At 46.5% G+C, this 19,497-nt stretch overlaps 1 protein-coding gene across 12 annotated transcripts in view; it reads right to left on the bottom strand.

Annotated features, from left to right (window-relative positions):
- tns1b (tensin 1b) overlaps positions 1-19,497 on the bottom strand; it is a 590,459-nt gene that overhangs the window by 140,670 nt on the left and 430,292 nt on the right. For all 12 annotated transcript variants that reach the window (XM_080199610.1, XM_080199614.1, XM_080199612.1 and 9 more), the window contains 5 exons: positions 17,551-17,663; positions 12,943-13,003; positions 12,763-12,838; positions 9,953-10,082; positions 8,194-8,259 (listed from right to left, as the gene is read on the bottom strand). In XM_080199610.1, coding sequence (XP_080055736.1) covers positions 8,194-8,259; positions 9,953-10,082; positions 12,763-12,838; positions 12,943-13,003; positions 17,551-17,663 — 446 coding nt within the window. The remainder of the gene's footprint in view (positions 1-8,193; positions 8,260-9,952; positions 10,083-12,762; positions 12,839-12,942; positions 13,004-17,550; positions 17,664-19,497) is intronic.

Here is a 19,497-nt window from a genome sequence, read left to right as displayed (position 1 = left end):
AAACAATCCTAACCTGATCAATCTCACCTCATACATCTGTCCCACCATCCCCGGAATCAGCCTTCCCCTTGAAAGATCAAAATGGTTCACCAATAGCTCTTGATAAAACTACCTCTAGTGGGTCTTGCAGGGCATGGTGCCAAAGTAATGACAGGTGTAGAGATCACACTGTCGCCAGTGCCACTCCCATCAATCTATTTCCCCTCTAATTGGCTGCTGTGTCAGCATGTGGAGAATTTGTGGGCTCTTGTATTATGTGTTGTGTGAGTAACGGCTCAGTAACTGGAGTGCACATTGCCACAATCAGGACTGGTTCCATACTGAGTAATTACTCCCTTCCAGATTCTAATCAACATTTAGAGAAAAAGAATCCGCTTCTCAAACACAGGAAGAGCAGTGTTAACATGAGTGTTGTGTGTACCGGCCTATGGCTTGATTTAGTCTCACAGTCCAATAGGCCTCAGAATTTTATACAAGCAATGACAGCAGCAAGAACCTGCAGTGGGTAAAATGTGAAAAAAAATCCCAGACTCAAACAAAAATGAACATCAAACGGAGGAAGTGTATTACGATTTTAACCTGGCAACTGAGATTGGCGTGAACAAAGAACAAAGAAAATTACAGGACAGGAACAGGCCCTTCGGCCCTCCAAGCCTGCACCGAACATGCTGCCCGACTTAACTAAAATCCCCTACCACCCCGGGGACCATATCCCTCTATTCCCATCCTATTCATGTATTTGTCAAGACGCTCCTTAAAAGTCACTACCGTATCTGCTTCCACTACCTCCCCTGGCAGTGAGTTCCAGGCACCCACCATCCTCTGTGTAAAAAATCTGTTTTGTACATCTCCTTTAAGCCTTGCCCCTCGCACCGTAAACCTGTGCCCCCTAGTAATTGACTTTTCCATCCTAGGAAAAAGCTTCTGACTATCCACTCTGTCCATGCCTCTCAAAATCTTGTAGACTTCTATCAGGTCTCCCCCCTCAACCTCTGTTATTCCAGTGAGAACAAACCAAGTTTCTCCAACATCTCCTCATAGCTAATGCCCTCCATACCAGACAACATCCTGATAAATCTTTTCTGTACCCTCTCCAAAGCCTCCACATCCTTCTGGTAGTGTGGTGACCAGAATTGAACACTATATTCCAAGTGTGGCCTAACTAAGGTTCTATAAAGCTGCAACATGACTTACCAATTTTTAAACTCAATACCCCGGCTGATGAAGGCAAGCATGCCGTATGCCTTCTTGACTACCTTCTCCACCTGCATTGCCACTTTCAGCGAGCTGTGTACCTGTACACCCAGATTCTTCTGCCTATCAATACTCTTAAGGGTTCTGCCATTTACTGCATATTTCCAATCTGTATTAGACCTTCCAAAATGTATTAGCTCACATTTGTCTAGATTAAGCTCCATCTGCCATCTCTCCACCCAAGTCTTCAACTGATCTACATCCTGCTGTATCCTCTGATGGTCCTCATTGCTATCTGCAAATCCACCAACATTTGTGACATCCGCAAACTTACTAATCAAACCAGTTACATCTTCCTCCAAATCATTTATCTATATTACAAACAGCAAGGTCCCAGCACTGATCCCTGAGGAACACCACTTGTCACAGCCCTCCATTCAGAAATGCACCCTTCCACAGCTACCCTCTGTCTTTTTGGACTGAGCCAGTTTTGTATCTAGGGGTATCAAGGACCTAGGGGTCCTTGTGCATGAATCACAAAAACCCAGTCTGCAGGTGCAGCAGGTGATCAAGAAGGCGGATGGAATGCTGGCCTTTATAGTGAGGGGGGTAGAATATAAAAGTAGGGAGGTCTTGCTGCAACTGTACAGGGCACTGGTGAGGCCGCAGCTGGAGTACTGTGAGCAGGACTAGAGGGCACAGCCTCAAGATAAGGGGGGTGCAGTTTAGATCGGAGTTGAGGAGGAACTTCTTCACTCAAAGGGTGGTGAATCTCTGGAATTCTCTGCCTGTTGAAGTGGTGGAGGCTACCTCGCTAAATATATTTAAGTCACGGGTAGATAGGTTTTTGATAGACAAGGGAATTAAGGGTTATGGGGAGAAAGCAGGAAAGTGGAACTGATTCACTTCAGATCAGCCATGATCTTATTGAATGGCAGGGCAGGCTCGAAGGGCTAGATGGCCTACTCCTGCTCCTATTTCTTATGTTCTTATGTATCCACCTTGCCAGCTCACCTCTGATCCCATGCAATTTCACGTTCTGCACCAGTCTGCCATGAGGGACCTTGTCACAAACCTTACTGAAGTCCATGTAGACAACATCCACTGCCCTACCCTCATCAATCATTACTTCCTCAAGGAGTTACAGGAGTTCAGTCAGGGAGCCCCATGCTCCGTACTTAAACAGGGAGTATCAGTTCCTCTGGCACTCGGATGTAGATTGCACACTGACAGTACTCTGTATAGTGTTGTTGGATCTTGTAAAAAAAGCAATTTTGGTGAAGGGACTTCCACCCCCGAGGACTTATTACAAAATGGATCAAAGATCAGGTGGCCAAAAACTTTGTAAGAAGCGACATAAAGAGGGGGAGAGACACATAAAGATCGAAGGAGGGAGTTCCAGAGGTCAGGGCCTCGCTGGCACAGCCACTATTGATGAGGTGATGAAAAACTAGGAATATTTTTGCAATTGGAGAATGCAATTGGAGGAGTGCAGTTACCTCAGGAAGTTTTAGCATTGCAAAATACAGAGATAGGGAGTGAGCGAGGTCACAGAGGGATTTGAATTTTAGTGAGAATTTTAAATTTGAGGTGCTGTTGGAACAGAAGGCAATGTGGAGAACATAGTGGACAATATTCCCTTTCATCATGTTTGGAGTGTGAAGGCAGTTTACCCAAGTGTGTAATCCCTTTATTTATTTTGTACATGGCCTCACACAGGCAGTAACTTATCAGGACAGACGTGGGAGCAGTGCAACTTAGAGAGCTCACTGCTAATGGATGAACAAACTAAGAACGAAGAAAATTACAGCACAGGAACAGGCCCTTCAGTCCTCCAAGCCTGCACCAAACATGCTGCCCGATTGAACAAAAACCCACTATCCTTCCAGGGACCGTATCCCTCTATTCCCAGCCTTTTCATGTATTTGTCCAGACTCTCATTAAAACTCACTATCGTCTCTGCTTCCACTGCCTCCCCCAGCAGTGAGTCCCAGGCACCCACCACCCTCTGGGTAAAAACTTGTCTCATACATCTACTTTAAACCTTGCTCCTTGCACCTTAAACCTGTGCCCCCGAGTAATTGACTCTTGCACCCTGGGAAAAAGCTTCTATCCACTCTGTCCATGCCTCTCATAATCATGTAGACTTCTATCAGGTCTCCGCTCAACCCCCATCGCTCCAGTGAGAACAAACAAAGTTTCTCCAACCTCTCCTCATAGCTAATACCCTCCATACCAGGCAATATCCTGGTAAATCTTTTCTGTACCCTCTCCAAAGCCTCCACATCCTTCTGGTAGTGTGGCGACCAGAATTGAGCACTATATTCCAAATGTGGCCTGACCAAGGTTCTATAAAGCTGCAACATGATTTGCCAATTTTTAAACTCAATGCCCCGGTTAATGACGGCAAGCATGCTGTATGCCTTCTTCCCGACCTTCTCCACCTGCATTGCCATTTTCAGCAACCTGTCTCTACCTGTACACCCAGATCCTTCTGCCTGTCAATATTCTTAAGGGTTCTGCCATTTACTGTATATTTCCCATCTGTATTAGACCTTCCAAAATGCATTACCTCACATTTGTCTGGATTAAACTCCATCTGCCATCTCTCCACCCAAGTCTTCAACTGATCTATATCCTGCTGTATCCTCTGATGGTCCTCATTGCTATCTGCAAATCCACCAACCTTTGTGACATCCGCAAACTTACTAATTAATCCATTTGTATTTTCCTCCAAATCATTTATATATATTACAAACAGCAAAGGTCCCATCACTGATCCCTGAGGAAAACCAGTCGTCACAGCCCTCCATTCAGAAACACACCCTTCCACTGCTACCCTCTGTCTTCTATGACCGAGCCAGTTTTATATCCACCCTGCCAGTACACTTCTGATCCCATGCAACTTCACCTTCTGCACCAGTCTGCCATGAGGGACCTTGTCAAAGGCCTTACTGAAGTCCATCCACTGCCCTACCCTCAACGATCATCTTCATCACTTCCTTGAAAAACTCGATCAAGTTAGTGAGACATGATCGCCCCTTCACAAAACCATGTTGCCTCTCAATAATACGTCCATTTATTCCCAAATGGGAGTAAATCCTGTCTTGAAGAATGCTCTGCAATAATTTCCCTACTGCTGATGTAAGGCTCACCGGCCTGTAATTACCTGGATTATTCTCGCTACCCTTCTTAAACAAAGGAACAACATTGGCTATTTTCTAATCCTTTGGGCCCTCCTCTATAGTTGTGCGAATACAAAGATTTCTATCAAGGCCCCAGCAATTTCCTCCCTTGTCTCTCTCAGTATTCTGGGGTATATCCCATCAGGCTCTAGGGATTTGTCTACCTTGATGTTTCTCAAGAATCCCAGTACCTGCTCCTTTTTGATCTCAACATGACTCAAAGTATCTACACATCCTTTCCCACCAAGTACTTCTCTTTGGTGAATACTGACACAAAATACTCATTTAATACCTCACCCATTTCCTCTGGCTCCACACATAGATTTCCTCCCCTGTCCTTGAGTGGGCCAAACCCTCTCCCTGGCTACCCTCTTGCTCTTTATATATGCATAAAAAGCCTTGGAATTTTCCTTAATCTTGCCAGCCAATCATTTTTTGTGACCCCTTTTAGCCCTCCCTACTCCTTCCTTAAGTTTCTTTCTATTTCCTTGTATTCCATACTTGCTTTGTGTGTTCCCAGCCTCCTGGCTTTGACCAGTGCTTCCTTTTTCTCTCTGACTAGGTGCACAATATCTCTCGTTATCCAAGTTCCCGAAACTTGCCATATTTATCCTTCATCCTTACAGGAATGTGCTGGTTCTGAATCCCTATCAACTTGAACTTGAAAGCCTCCCACATGCCAGATGTTGATTTGCCCTCAAACATCTGCCCCCAATCTACATTCTTCAGTTCCTGTTTAATATTGTTGTAATTAGCCTTTTCCCAGTTTAACACTTTCACTTGAGGACTATACTTATCTTCATCCATCAGTACCTTAAAGCTTACTGAACCACCTGGCCAGGCTCACTCCCCAATGCCAGGTCCAGTATGGCACCTTCCCTTGTTGGACTATCTACATACTGTTTCAAGAAGTCTTCCTGGATGCCCCATCCATGTCCCTAGCATTAAGTGAGTCCCAGTCAATACAGGGGAAATTAAAATTATCCACCACAACAACACTGTTACTTTTACATCTTGCCAAAATCTGCCTACATATCTGTTCCTCTATCTCCCGCTGGCTATTGGTTGGCCTATAATAAACCTTGAACATTATGACTACACCCTTCCTATTCCTGAGCTCTCCCCATATTGTCTCGCTGTGTGAACTTAAAACGAGCTTTGGGGAATGTTAGCATAGGGATAATTACTCAGAGTCATTAAGGAAAAAGTGTCCCCCAAAAGTCCAAAATTATTGACATTACCCGTGAGACTCACTGTGTGATTTCTGAAAGCATTCTCCCTGAAGTGAGAGCATTAGATTGCACCACTGAAAAGCGGTCACTTCTCTGACGCAGCGAAATGATCAGCTACTCGTAGGCAGCAAGGTCCCACAAACAGCAACTATATGAATAGCTGCTTAATCTCCAGTCTGTTTTTGATGGTGCTGATTACAGGAAGGATGTGACCACATGAGAGAACAGATTTACCAACTTGCTTTCTTTGGAACAGAGGAGGCTGAAGGGGAATTTAAATGAGTATAAAATTATAAAGGATTTGGAATAGCAAGGTCTTGTTTCCATTAGCACAGAGGTCAATAACCACAGATCGAAAGTAATTGGGAAAAGAATTAGAGGGGAGTTGAGGAGAAATCTTTAGCCAGGATCTGGCACTGGCTGCCTGAGAGGGTGCCGGAAACAGAAATCCTCAATAGGTTTAAAAAATATTTCGATATGAACTACAGAGATACAAAGTGAGATTGGGATCACTTTCCCTCAGTAAAAAGTCTGACAACACCAGGTTTCAGTCCAACCGATTTATTTGATAGTAAATTCACTAGCTTTTGGGTTAGCCCCTTCGTCAGGTGAATGGAGAGTTCTGGCCTCAGACAAAGCGGAGGAATTTAGAGTAGCGAAGAGTAGTGGGTGAGAAGAGGATTAGGAGAGGTTTAAATGTCAACAAAGATTGACAAAGAAGTTGATAAAGAAGGGTAGGAGAAACTATGAAGCTGGGCTAGCGCTTAATATAAAAAAGGATAGCAAGAGTTTTTATAAATATATAAAAAGGAAGAGGCTGGCTAGGGTGAACGTTGGTCCTTTAGAGGATGAGAAAGGGGACCTAGTGGTAGGGGATGGGGATATGGCTAAGGTATTGAATAACTTTTTTGTTTCTGTCTTCACGGAGGAGGACGTGAATAATTTGCCGGGTGTTAGCGATGGAAAGGTGGTAGGACTGGAGGGTCTTAATGACATTACTGTTACTAGAGAGGCAGTGCTCGACAGACTGGAGGGGCTGATTGTGGACAAGTCCCCAGGACCGGATGGAATGCATCCGAGGGTTCTGAAAGAAATGGCGGAGGTGATAGTGGATGCCTTGGTGGTTATTTTCCAGACGTCGCTGGATTCCGGGGAAGTGCCGGAGGATTGGAAAGCGGCTAATGTTACGCCGTTGTTTAAGAAGGGTGCCAGGCAAAAGGCAGGGAATTATAGGCCGGTTAGTTTAACGTCTGTTTGACAGACAAAGAGGCAGAGATGGAGAGGGGGAGTCAGAGAGAGAAAGAAACAGAGAGAGGGAGACACAGAAACCAGGAGAGACAGAGAGAGGGAGAGTTAGGGGGAAGGAGAGTCAGAGATGGAGGACAGGGACAAAGAGACAGAGGAAACAAGGGAAAAGACAGAGGGGGAGCACAAGAGGGAGAGACAGAGAGAACAGCCTCTCTTTCACCATTCATATGATCATCCTAAACTCTGCAGCACATGTTCTAACTCTCAGCACGCCCTGTTCACCCATTACCCATGCTCTCTGACTTACATTGCCTCCTGGTTCAAAAACACTTCCATTTCAAAATTCTTTGCCTTGTCTCCACATCTCTCCATCACCTTCCTTCCTCCCTCTCTCTCCTCCAGTCCCACAATCCTCTTGGATATCTATGGTCTCCTATTCTGACCTTTTTTATTCATTCATAGGATGAGTGCATCCAAAGATGTGCTCTTAGGCTGATTGGTATACCAAATTGACACTATTCTCCCCTGAATCTGGCTAAGTTAGGGGTTCCACTCGCATACACGCAGGGCAGGGTAGGTGTAGGAGGATGCGGCGGCGCGGGCTCGTTGGGCCGAACGGCTTGTTTCCCATGCTGGGTTGTTCTTTGTATCTCTAATTTTCCTTGAGAAGGTGGTGGAGAGCTACCTTCCTGAATACAACAGATTAATAAACCATTTAAGAAAGGAGTTAGGAACCAACCACATTGCTCTGGAGTTAGAAGTGAACCAGACCAGGAAAGGACAGCAGATTTTCTTTCCTGAAAGGACCCTAGTGAACCAGATCAGTTTTCCAAAAGTCTGGCAGTTTGATCATGATTGAGATTAGCTTTATATTCCAGATTGAATTAACTAAATTTAACCTGTGAGCTAGGAGCTGAACTCCTGACTCTGAGTAACTCGTCCTTGTCTCACGGTCACGAGTTGATATAAACATTATGCTTTCGTGTCCCTCTTGCATATCCCTCACTCTTGCTCCACCATTGGTAGCTGTGCCTTCAGCTGCCAACACCTTAAATTCTGAAATGTCCTCCATCTGAACCTCTCGATCTGTCTCTCTCTTAGAACCGGCCTATTTGATTAAGGTTTTTATCAGCTGCCTTGAGAACTCCCTCCCTCTTTGACTCTGTGTCAGTTTGCAACTGATTGTCCCAATGAGAGTTGTCAATTTACTGCTTTCAAGGTGTTTGTCAATGGGAGTTGCAGTTGGGTAGTTGTGAACAAGGCTGCACCTGTCCAGGGGTGTTTCACTCTGGATCAGTGTGACCTGTACAGAAATATGCAGATTTCAGGCTTACCTTGTATTTTCTCAGGACCGAAAGAGAAAATGAATTCGACCTTTGAATATTCAGGGAATCTGTCATCTGAGAAAAGATGAAAAAGTTGCATTGTAATCAGATAATGATTTTAAACAGCTGCCGGCTCCCACATCAGCAACACAAAACTTTTGAGACAATTTAGCATCAGGGAGAGAGAGAGAGAGGCAGACAGACAGACAGAGAGAGAGGGAGAGGGGAGGGAGGGGGAAGAGAGAGAGAAAAAGGGAGAGAGAGAGAGAGGAGGAGAGAAAGAGGGAGGGAGAGAGAGAGAGAGAGAGGAGGGAGGGAGAGAAAGAGAAACAGAGGGAGAGAGGGGGGGGAGAGAGAGAGAGAGGGGAGGGAGGGGGGAGAGAGAGAGAGAGAGGGGAGGGAGGGGGGAGAGAGAGAGGGGAGGGAGGGGGGAGAGAGAGAGAGGGGAGGGAGGGGGGAGAGAGAGAGAGGGGAGGGAGGGGGGAGAGGGGGAGAAAGGGAGGGAGGGAGAGAGAGATAGGGGAGAGAGAGTAGGGGAGAGAGAGAGAGAGGGAAGGAGACAGGGAGGGAGACAGGGAGGGAGAGAGAGACAGAGAGGGGAGAGAGAGAGAGGGAGGGGGAGAGAGAGAAAGGGAGGGAGAGAGAGAGAGGGGGAGAGAGACAAAGGGGGAGAGAGCCGCTGATTTCAAACATACACCCGTCGATCTCTCTTGTCACAGTTCCTCATTTTTTGCTGATTCTCACTGGATTAGAATTCTTGTGAGGAAAAGGGAGCCCTCCAATATTGAGACAGTGGACAGTGAGAGCCTTTTTCCGAGGATGGTGATGGCTGACACAGGGGACATAGCTTTAAATTAAGGGGTGGTAATTATAGGACGGATGTCAGAGGTAGGTTCTTTACTCAGAGGGTAGTAAGGGTGTGGAATGCCCTGCCTGCAGCAGTTGTGGACTCGCCAACTTTAAGGGCGTTCAAATGGTCAGTGGATAGGCATATGGATAACATTGGAATAGTTTAGGTTAGAGGGTCATTCGATTGGTTCCACTGGTCGGCGCAACATCGAGGGCCGAAGGGCCTGTACTGCGCTGTAATGTTCTATGTTCTATGTTCAATATCTCAGCTCAGTGCCCATGCTCTGTGTGTGAGCAGAAATAATCAGTGTTGCCAGGGTAGAGGTGGATCAGTACTACCAGAGTTAAGAATATTCCTCTTCAGTGGACAGAGCTCGAACAGGATTCATGGCTAAATTTTCCATTTCCCACAAGACAGGATCACTGGACTTAGTTATAACATCTCCAGTTACCTCATTAACTGAAACAGACTAACAACACGGGCCGGGGCAGCACAATGTGTGTGTGTGTGTGTGTGTGTGTCTGTACATGTGTGATACTTGTGAGTATGTTTGTGAGTCACGTGAAGTGCTTGTGTGTGCGGAATGTGATGTGTGGGCGTGTGTCCATGTATTTGAGTAACGTGTGTAATATCCACCCACACATTGTTTCCCCATATCCCTCAGTTGATAAGATGATAAAGACCATAAGGTAAAGGGGCAGAAGTAGGCCATTTGGCCCACTGAGTCTGCTCTGCCATTCAATGCAATCACGACTGATCTGAAATAATAATCCTCAACCCCATTTTCCCACCTTATCCCTGTAATCCCCGATTCCCTAACTGATTAAAAAATATTCACCTGCAGTTGCTAATTAAATAAAAATGAATGATATCTCGAATAAATACTGGAAATCACCTACAGTGACTGTATAACATCACCTTTAAATGCATCGTCCAGTTCCGCTTTGCCAAACACCACACCGAGGTCATGAATTGCACACGTGTGGAATTGCACACGGAAGACAATTTCTCTGCTTGGACTCTGGTACTTCTTATGGTAACATTTCAGCTGAAGGGAACAGAACAAGATACAGGAAATACATTTGAAGCATTATTGAATTTCTGTCCAGATACTCAAGGTTAGAACAGCAAATGACAGCTCCCCCAAATCTCATTGGGCTAACTCCTGATACAGAGTAACATCTTGATTGACAGCTTGATAGTGCAGATCTGTCAATGAATAACGGATCGAGTGAACCTCCAGCAACCCAGCCTACTACTGTGTAAGGAACTGTATCCCAGTGAGGGTCAGTGTGTGTGGAACTGTATCCCAGTGAGAGTCAGTGTGTGTGGGACTGTATCCCAGTGAGAGTCAGTGTGTATGGAACTCTACCCCAGTGAGAGTCAGTGTGTGTGGAACTGTATCCCAATGAGAGTCAGTGTGTGTGGAACTGTATCCCAGTGAGAGTCAGTGTGTGTGGAACTGTATCCCAATGAGAGTCAGTGTGTGTGGAACTGTATCCCAGTGAGAGTCAGTGTGTGAGGAACTGTATCCCAGTGAGAGTCAGTGTGTGTGGTCCTGTATCCCAGTGAGAGTCAGTGTGTGTGGGACTGTACCCCAGTGAGAGTCAGTGTGTATGGAACTGTACCTCAGTGAGAGTCAGTGTGTGTGGAACTGTATCCCAATGAGAGTCAGTGTGTATGGAACTGTACCTCAGTGAGAGTCAGTGTGTGAGGAACTGTATCCCAGTGAGAGTCAGTGTGTGTGAAACTGTATCCCAGTGAGAGTCAGTGTGTGTGGAACTGTACCTCAGTGAGAGTCAGTGTGTGTGGAACTTTACCCCAGTGAGAGTCAGTATGTGTGGAACTGTATCCCAGTGAGAGTCATTGTGTGAGGAACTGTATCCCAGTGAGAGTCAGTGTGTGAGGAACTGTATCCCAGTGAGAGTCAGTATGTGTGGAACTGTATCCCAGTGAGAGTCAGTGTGTGAGGAACTGTATCCCAGTGAGAGTCAGTGTGTGAGGAACTGTATCCCAGTGAGAGTCAGTGTGTGTGGAACTGTACCCCAGTGAGAGTCAGTGTGTCTGGAACTGTATCCCAGTGAGAGTCAGCGTGTGTGGAACTGTATCCCAGTGAAAGTCAGTGTGTGTGGAACTGTATCCCAGTGAGAGTCAGTGTGTGTGGGACTGTATCCCAGTGAGAGTCAGTGTGTGTGGAACTGTATCCCAGTGAGAGTCAGTGTGTGTGGAACTGTATCCCAGTGAGAGTCAGTGTGTGTGGAACTGTATCCCAGTGAGAGTCAGTGTGTGTGGAACTATATCCCAGTGAGAGTCAGTGTGTGTGGAACTGTATCCCAGTGAGAGTCAGTGTGTGTGGAACTATATCCCAGTGAGAGTCAGTGTGTGTGGAACTGTATCCTGAGAGTCAGTGTGTGTGGTCCTGTATCCCAGTGAGAGTCAGTGTGTGTGGAACTGTATCCCAGTGAGAGTCAGTGTGTATGGAACTGTACCTCAGTGAGAGTCAGTGTGTGTGGAACTGTATCCCAATGAGAGTCAGTGTGTATGGAACTGTACCTCAGTGAGAGTCAGTGTGTGAGGAACTGTATCCCAGTGAGAGTCAGTGTGTGTGAAACTGTATCCCAGTGAGAGTCAGTGTGTGTGGAACTGTACCTCAGTGAGAGTCAGTGTGTGTGGAACTTTACCCCAGTGAGAGTCAGTATGTGTGGAACTGTATCCCAGTGAGAGTCATTGTGTGAGGAACTGTATCCCAGTGAGAGTCAGTGTGTGAGGAACTGTATCCCAGTGAGAGTCAGTATGTGTGGAACTGTATCCCAGTGAGAGTCAGTGTGTGAGGAACTGTATCCCAGTGAGAGTCAGTGTGTGAGGAACTGTATCCCAGTGAGAGTCAGTGTGTGTGGAACTGTACCCCAGTGAGAGTCAGTGTGTCTGGAACTGTATCCCAGTGAGAGTCAGCGTGTGTGGAACTGTATCCCAGTGAAAGTCAGTGTGTGTGGAACTGTATCCCAGTGAGAGTCAGTGTGTGTGGGACTGTATCCCATTGAGAGTCAGTGTGTGTGGGACTCTATCCCAGTGAGAGTCAGTGTGTGTGGAACTGTATCCCAGTGAGAGTCAGCGTGTGTGGAACTGTATCCCAGTGAAAGTCATCTTGTGAGGAACTGTATCCCAGTGAGTGTCAGTGTGTGTGGAACTGTATCCCAGTGAGAGTCAGTGTGTGTGGAACTGTATCCCAGTGAGAGTCAGTGTGTGTGGAACTGTATCCCAGTGAGAGTCAGTGTGTGTGGAACTATATCCCAGTGAGAGTCAGTGTGTGTGGAACTGTATCCCAGTGAGAGTCAGTGTGTGTGGAACTATATCCCAGTGAGAGTCAGTGTGTGTGGAACTGTATCCTGAGAGTCAGTGTGTGTGGTCCTGTATCCCAGTGAGAGTCAGTGTGTGTGGAACTGTATCCCAATGAGAGTCAGTGTGTATGGAACTGTATCCCAGTGAGAGTCAGTGTGTGTGGAACTGTATCCCAGTGAGAGTCAGTGTGTGTGGAACTGTATCCTGAGAGTCAGTGTGTGTGGTCCTGTATCCCAGTGAGAGTCAGTGTGTGTGGAACTGTATCCCAGTGAGAGTCAGTGTGTATGGAACTGTGTCCCTGTGAAAGTCAGTGTTTTCTTCATATATAAGTAAATGTTGGAATGTGAAAGGTGTTTTTGGGAGTTTGCGTTCCCACTTGAACTTCTCACCAATATGTCTCCTTTTAGCATCAGTCCTGGCTCGATGGTTATACAGATGCTGGTCTGTCCGTCTCCTGGGATGTTGCTGAAATATTTTATTTAAGAAAGGAATAAATAGACATTATTTAATCAGCACAGGTGAAAAAGAGCACAGAACATTGAGGAGAAAGTACAGGGGAAATCACTCACTAGATTCCTGATGTGTAAACAGGCTGCATTGTCTGGTAGATCTTCAGGAATGGCCGGCAGCCTATAGGAGTAAAGGAGCAGCGTTAGAAACCAGCCAAGGAGCCAAGACTGATGGATAAAGAGAGATAGCATGGGAAAGTGACAGGATCTGTAACATAGAGGCAGTGGCTGAACTTTACCAGCTCTTTATAGAGAGGCTGGGAGGCAGGAAAAGTAGTCAGTTGGCAATGGAAGGTGGAAAGGACAGCCAGGAATGGCAGTCCTATTTGTCAGAGGTGGGAAGGATAATTCCCTGGCCGCTGCTCAGTAACTGGTGACAGTTACTTTGCCATTGCCACTGGGATTCTACAAACCTTGGAATAGCCCCCCTCAACATGTGCTGAGATCACCAGATATATCGAGGAGGCCTTGCAAAGGGTCCAGGGAAACACTCTATTCCGGAGGCTTCATGGGCTGAGGAGGCATCCTGGTAGCTTTTCCCCAATGATTCACCCTTCTGATTGCCAGGGCCTGCCTGTCACTCTTTGAAAGCTCCTCAATGTGAAGGACTCTCTCCCTCCTCCTCGGGCCTCAACAGTCAGCACCTCTATTTATGAGGTGCTCTGATTGGCTCAGCAGCAGAGAGGCAGTCCATAGTACTGAAATAAACAGTGGCTCTCTGAGGCAGCTTCATACTGGTCAACACCAGGAAAGTTGCTCCATATGTTCTGTTGTTAATCCATGAAATTTGGGGAATCAAATTTGGTCCAGACCTTGAGAACCATAGCTTTGTGATCGAGGAGACATGAGAGAGTGAGTGAGAGAAAGAGACACACAAAGAGAGACTAAAGGTGAGAGGGAAAGAGCGGGACGGGGAGAGTGGGAGAGATGGGGCAGAGAGGAATGGAGAGAGAGGCAGCGCAGAAAGAGGCTATACAGTCTATCAATCCTTGCCATTTCTCTGCAACAGCAACTCAACTAAACATAGAAACTACAAGCAGGAGTAGGTCATTTAGCCCTTTGATCCTGCTCTGCCATTCATTATAATTACGACTATACCAATTTCCCTCCCTTTCCCCAACATCCCAGTGATGTTGTTCTCTTCTGATGCTTATCTAATTCCGATATGAAAGTCACAATCTAACTCTGCTAGCACCACACTCTCAGGCAGTGCATTCTCTATCCTAACCACTCGCCGTATAAAACAGTTTCCTTATGTCATCTTTAGTCTTCCGCTAATCACCTTCAATGTGTGCTGCTGACTCCTGGCACTTACGCCATGGAAACAATGCCTCTCTATTTATCTAAACTCTTCAAGATTTTGAGCACCTCAAGAAATTTGTTTCTCAACCTTCTCTGTTCACAGGAGAACAATCCCCTCTCTTCCTACAAAAGGTTGGAGTCCCTGATCCCTGGAACCATCCCTGTCAACCTTTTCTTATCTCTCATGTCTTCACATCATTCTGAAAGTGAAGCGTCTCGAATTGGGCACAATAATCCAGCTGAAACTAAGCCAGTGTTTTATGAAGATTTCCCATAATTTGTTTGCTCTTGTACTCTATGTCACAATTTATAAAGTAAAAAGTCTGACAACACCAGGTTTTAGTCCAACCTATTTATTTGATAATATACTCACAAGCTTTCGAGGGACACCCTCTTCGTCAGGTGAATGGAGAGTTCTGGCCTCAGACAGAGCATATAAAGCACAGACAGTTTAGAGAGTTTAGACCATGCAGACGCTACAACAACGGATGAATGAACATCGCTCGACAGTCACCAGGCAAGACTGTTCCCTTCCTGTTGGCGAACACTTCAGTGGTCACGGGCATTCAGCCTCTGACCTTCGGGTAAGCATTCTCCAAGGCGGCCTTCATGACACACGACAGCGCAGAGTCGCTGAACAGAGACTGATAGCCAAGTTCCGCACACATGAGGACGGTCTCAACAGGGATCTTGGGTTCATGTCGCACTATCTGTAACCCCCGTGACTTGCCTGGGTTTGCAAAACCTCACTTACTGTACTGTCTGGAGACAATACACATCTCTTTAAACTGTGATCAGTGCTCCTTCCACTCACATTATCAGCCACTTCAGGTCTTGAACAGCAGGTTAGGTGTAAAGATTCGCATTCTAATCAGGAATGTCTAAACTGTCTGTGCTTTATATGCTCTGTCTGAGGCCAGAACTCTCCATTCACCTGACGAAGAGGGTGTCCCTCGAAAGCTTGTGAGTATATTATCAAATAAATAGGTTGGACTAAAACCTGGTGTTGTCAGACCTTTTACTGTGTTTACGCCAGTCCAACGCCGGCATACCCACATCACAATTTATAAAGCCCAACAACCCTGTTGCCTTTTTAACCATTTTTTTAACCTGCCCAGTCACCTTTCAATAATTTTTGCACATATACCCACAGGTTTCTCTGGTCCCAAACATCCCATTCCATAAATTTTGAAGTCTCTCATAATAGCATTGTCATCAAAGTTGTTGAATGTCTTTTGGGAGTTCACATCAAGGTCATACCCTCAGTGAGATCCCAGGGTTTGGTAAAAGCCACCTGTCTTCTGAAGTAATAGTTCAAGTAAAATGGATGCAGGAAGTGATTAAAAGAGCAAAGGTTGCTCTTATCCATAGCATCACACAATCCAGCTCTGTTATATAACAGGTTCATGCAGTAAACCATCACAGAATAACTGGACACATATTAATGCTGAGACAAAGAGATGGACATTAGGATAGCTAAAGAAATAAATATAAAGAAAAGGAAGTATTGCTGCAACTATACAAAGTATGGATGAGGCCGCCCCTGGAGTATTGTGCACAGTTTTGGTCCTTGTCTTTGAGGAACGAGGTAGTGGCATTGGAGGCAGTTCAGAGGAGATTCATTAGATTGATTTCAGAGATGAGGGGTTTGTCGCATGAAGAGAGATTGAACAGTTTAGACCTATACCTCAAGTTGAGGTATACAAGATGATAAAAGGTGTGGATAAAGTAGACGTGGAGTGGATGTTTCCTCTTGTGGGGCATTCTAGGACGAGAGGTCACAGTTTGAGGATAAGGGGCAGCAAATTTAAAACAGGGTTGGGACAGCATCCTCCTTAAATGTAAGGAGTTAGACAGATTTTTAATTGGAAATGGGTTGAAGGGTTATGGGAGAAGGCAGGCAAAGAGAGATGAGGAGCATATCAGCCACGGTCGAATGGCAGACCGGATTTGATGGGCCAAATGACCTAATTCTGCTCCGATGTTTTATGAACTCATGACAACTTGATAAATCAGTTGGTTTTAAAGAGGGTCTTAACTGAAGTGGACAAATTTCTGGGGAATTATTTTATTCATTCACTGTTATTTCTTGCCCATTCCTAATTGCCTTTTGGAGGTGCTGTGGATTCATCAGTACATGGTGTAAGTACATCCATACTGCTGTTAGAGAGGGAGTTCCAGGATTTTCACCCAGTGCCAGTGAAGGAATGGTCAATGTATTCCCAAGTCAGGATGCTGAGTGGCTTGGAAGGTGTTGAGAGTGAGAGTTGAGTGTGAGGGAGTGGGGTAAGGGTGGGGCTTGAAGGTAGAGGTTGGAGAATAAGGGTGGTGGGTGGGGGAGGGTGAAGGGGGTGAGGGTGGGGGAGCGAGGGTGGGAATGTGAGGGTGCGGGAGTGAGGTGGGGGGGTGATGGTAGAGGGGTTAGAGGTGGGAGGATGGGGGTGAGGATGGGGAGTGAGGGTGGGATGGGGGTGAGGATGGGGGGAGGGGGTGAGGGTGGGATGGAGGGAGGTGAGAGTGGGGAGAGGGGGAGGGTGGAGGGTGAGGGTGTGATGGGTTAGCGGTTAGAGGGTATGGGTGAGGGTGGAGGGAGGCGGGTTGATGGGTTTTTGATAAGAGAGGGGATTAAGGGTTATGGGGAGAGGGCGGGAAAGTGGAACTGAGCCACGACAGATCAGCCATGATCTTATTGAATGGCGGGGCAGGCTCGAAGGGCCAGATGGCCTACTCCTGCTCCTATTTCTTATGTTCTTATGTTCTTATGTTCTTATGAGTGAGGGTGGCGGGGTGAGGGTGGGGTTGAGGGTGGGGGAGGGGCAGATGGTGGGGGTAGGTGGTGAGTCTGGGGGATGAGGGTGGAGGAGGACTGAGGGTGGGGGGAAGAGGGGAGGGGGTGTTGATGAAGTGGAATTTGAGAGTTTAAGACCAGAATAATTGAAGGCCTGTCACACAATAGTGAGAGGAAGAAAATGAAGGACAAACAAGAGTCAGGGGTTGAAGGAATGATAGTATAAAACTGTAGCTGTTATTAGGGGGCATAACTATAAGGTTCATGGTGGGAGATAAGGAAGAGATGTAAGGGGTATATACTTTACACAGAGAGTGGTTGGGATGTGGAATGCACTGCCTGCTGTGATAGTGGACTCGGACACTTTAGGACCTTTCAAGTGGTTATTGGATAGGCACATGGAGCACACCAGAATGATAGGGAGTGGGATAGCTTGATCTTGGTTTCGGACATAGCTCAGCACAACATCGAGGGCCAAAGGGCCTGTACTGTGCTGTACTGTTTTATGTTTCTATGTTTCTATATAAAACCACGCTGAACGCTCTGAAATTATGGTTCTTGGAAAACTGAAGACTTACCACCTTTAGCCTCAAAATTGGGAATGCTGTGCATGATGACGTGATGTAAAAATAAAGGCTTGTTGTTCATTTTGATTGTGCCAGAAAGCAGCCCGCTGAAATAATGGACGTATCTGCACCAAAAGAAGCTTTCATTAACTGACAATCCTGATACATAATGTCCACAGGCACAGCTACAACTCAGTCCAATCATGAGATTGAACACATGGTAGATCCGAATCAATCTACACTGTCCCCATCAAAAACGCCCAGGACAGGTACAGCACGGGGTTAGATACAGAGTAAAGCTCCCTCTACACTGTCCCCATCAAAAACATAAGAACATAAGAACATAAGAAATAGGAGCAGGAGTAGGCCATCTGGCCCTTCGAGCCTGCCCCGCCATTCAATAAGATCATGGCTGATCTGTCGTGGCTCAGTTCCACTTTCCCGCCCTCTCCCCATAACCCTTAATCCCCTCTCTTATCAAAAACCCATCAACCCGCTTCTTAAAAATATTTAGCGAGGCAGCCTCCACCACTTCAACGGGCAGAGAATTCCAGATATTCACCACCCTTTGAGTGAAGAAGTTCCTCCTCAACTCCGTTCTAAACCGCCCCCCCTTTATCTTGAGGCTGTGCCCCCTAGTCCTACTGTCTTTTTTGAGCGGGAAGAGTCTCTCCACCTCTATCCTATCCATCCCATTCATCATCTTATACGTCTCAATGAGATCTCCCCTCATTCTTCTAAACTCTAACGAGTACAAGCCTAGTTTATTCAGCCTCTCCTCATAGCTCAACCCCCTCAACTCCGGTATCAGCCTAGTAAACCTCCTCTGCACTCCCTCCAAGGCCAAAATATCCTTGCGCAGGTGCGGCGCCCAAAACTGCACACAGTACTCCAGCTGCGGCCTCACCAATGCCCTATACAGCTGCAGCAAGACCTCCCTACTTTTATATTCAATCCCCCTCGCTATGAAGGCCAGGACAGGTACAGCACGGGGTTAGATACAGAGTAAAGCTCCCTCTACACTGTCCCCCCATCAAACACTCCCAGGACAGGTACAGCACAGGGTTAGATACAGAGTAAAGCTCCCTCTACACTGTCCCCATCAAACACTCCCAGGACAGGTACAGCACGGGGTTAGATACAGAGTAAAACTCCCTCTACACTGTCCCCCATCAAACACTCCCAGGACAGGGACAGCACGGGGTTAGATACAGAGTAAAGCTCCCTCTACACTGTCCCCATCAAACACTCCCAGGACAGGTATAGCACAGGGTTAGATACAGAGTAAAGCTCCCTCTACACTGTCCCCATCAAACACTCCCAGGACAGGTACAGCATGGGGTTAGATACAGAGTAAAGCTCCCTCTACACTGTCCCCCATCAAACACTCCCAGGACAGGAACAGCACGGAGTTAGATACAGAGTAAAGCTCCCTCTACACTGTTCCCATCAAACACTCCCAGGACAGGTACAGCACGGGGTTAGATACAGAGTAAAGCTCCCTCTACACTGTCCCCATCAAACACTCCCAGGACAGGTACAGCACAGGGTTAGATACAGAGTAAAGCTCCCTCTACACTGTCCCCCCCATCAAACACTCCCAGGACAGGTACAGCACAGGGTTAGATACAGAGTAAAGCTCCCTCTACACTGTCCCCCCATCAAACACTCCCAGGACAGGTACAGCACAGGGTTAGATACAGAGTAAAGCTCCCTCTACACTGTCCCCATCAAACACTCCCAGGACAGGTACAGCACGGGGTTAGATACAGAGTAAAGCTCCCTCTACACTGTCCCCATCAAACATTCCCAGGACAGGTACAGCATGGGGTTAGATACTGAGTAAAACTCTCTCTGTAATGTCCCCTTTGAACAGTCAAATAATTAATTCTTATTATTCTCAATGCCTTTTGCAGAACGATATTTGGTGCATATATGGATTTGCTCAGATAGCATTAG

The sequence above is a fragment of the Carcharhinus amblyrhynchos genome, chromosome 11 (assembly GCF_965287045.1).
Source record: "Carcharhinus amblyrhynchos chromosome 11, sCarAmb.v2.hapA, whole genome shotgun sequence".
NCBI lineage: Eukaryota > Metazoa > Chordata > Chondrichthyes > Carcharhiniformes > Carcharhinidae > Carcharhinus > Carcharhinus amblyrhynchos.
The sequence above is the reverse complement of the archived record's forward strand: the minus strand, read 5'-3'. Positions and strand labels throughout refer to the sequence as shown.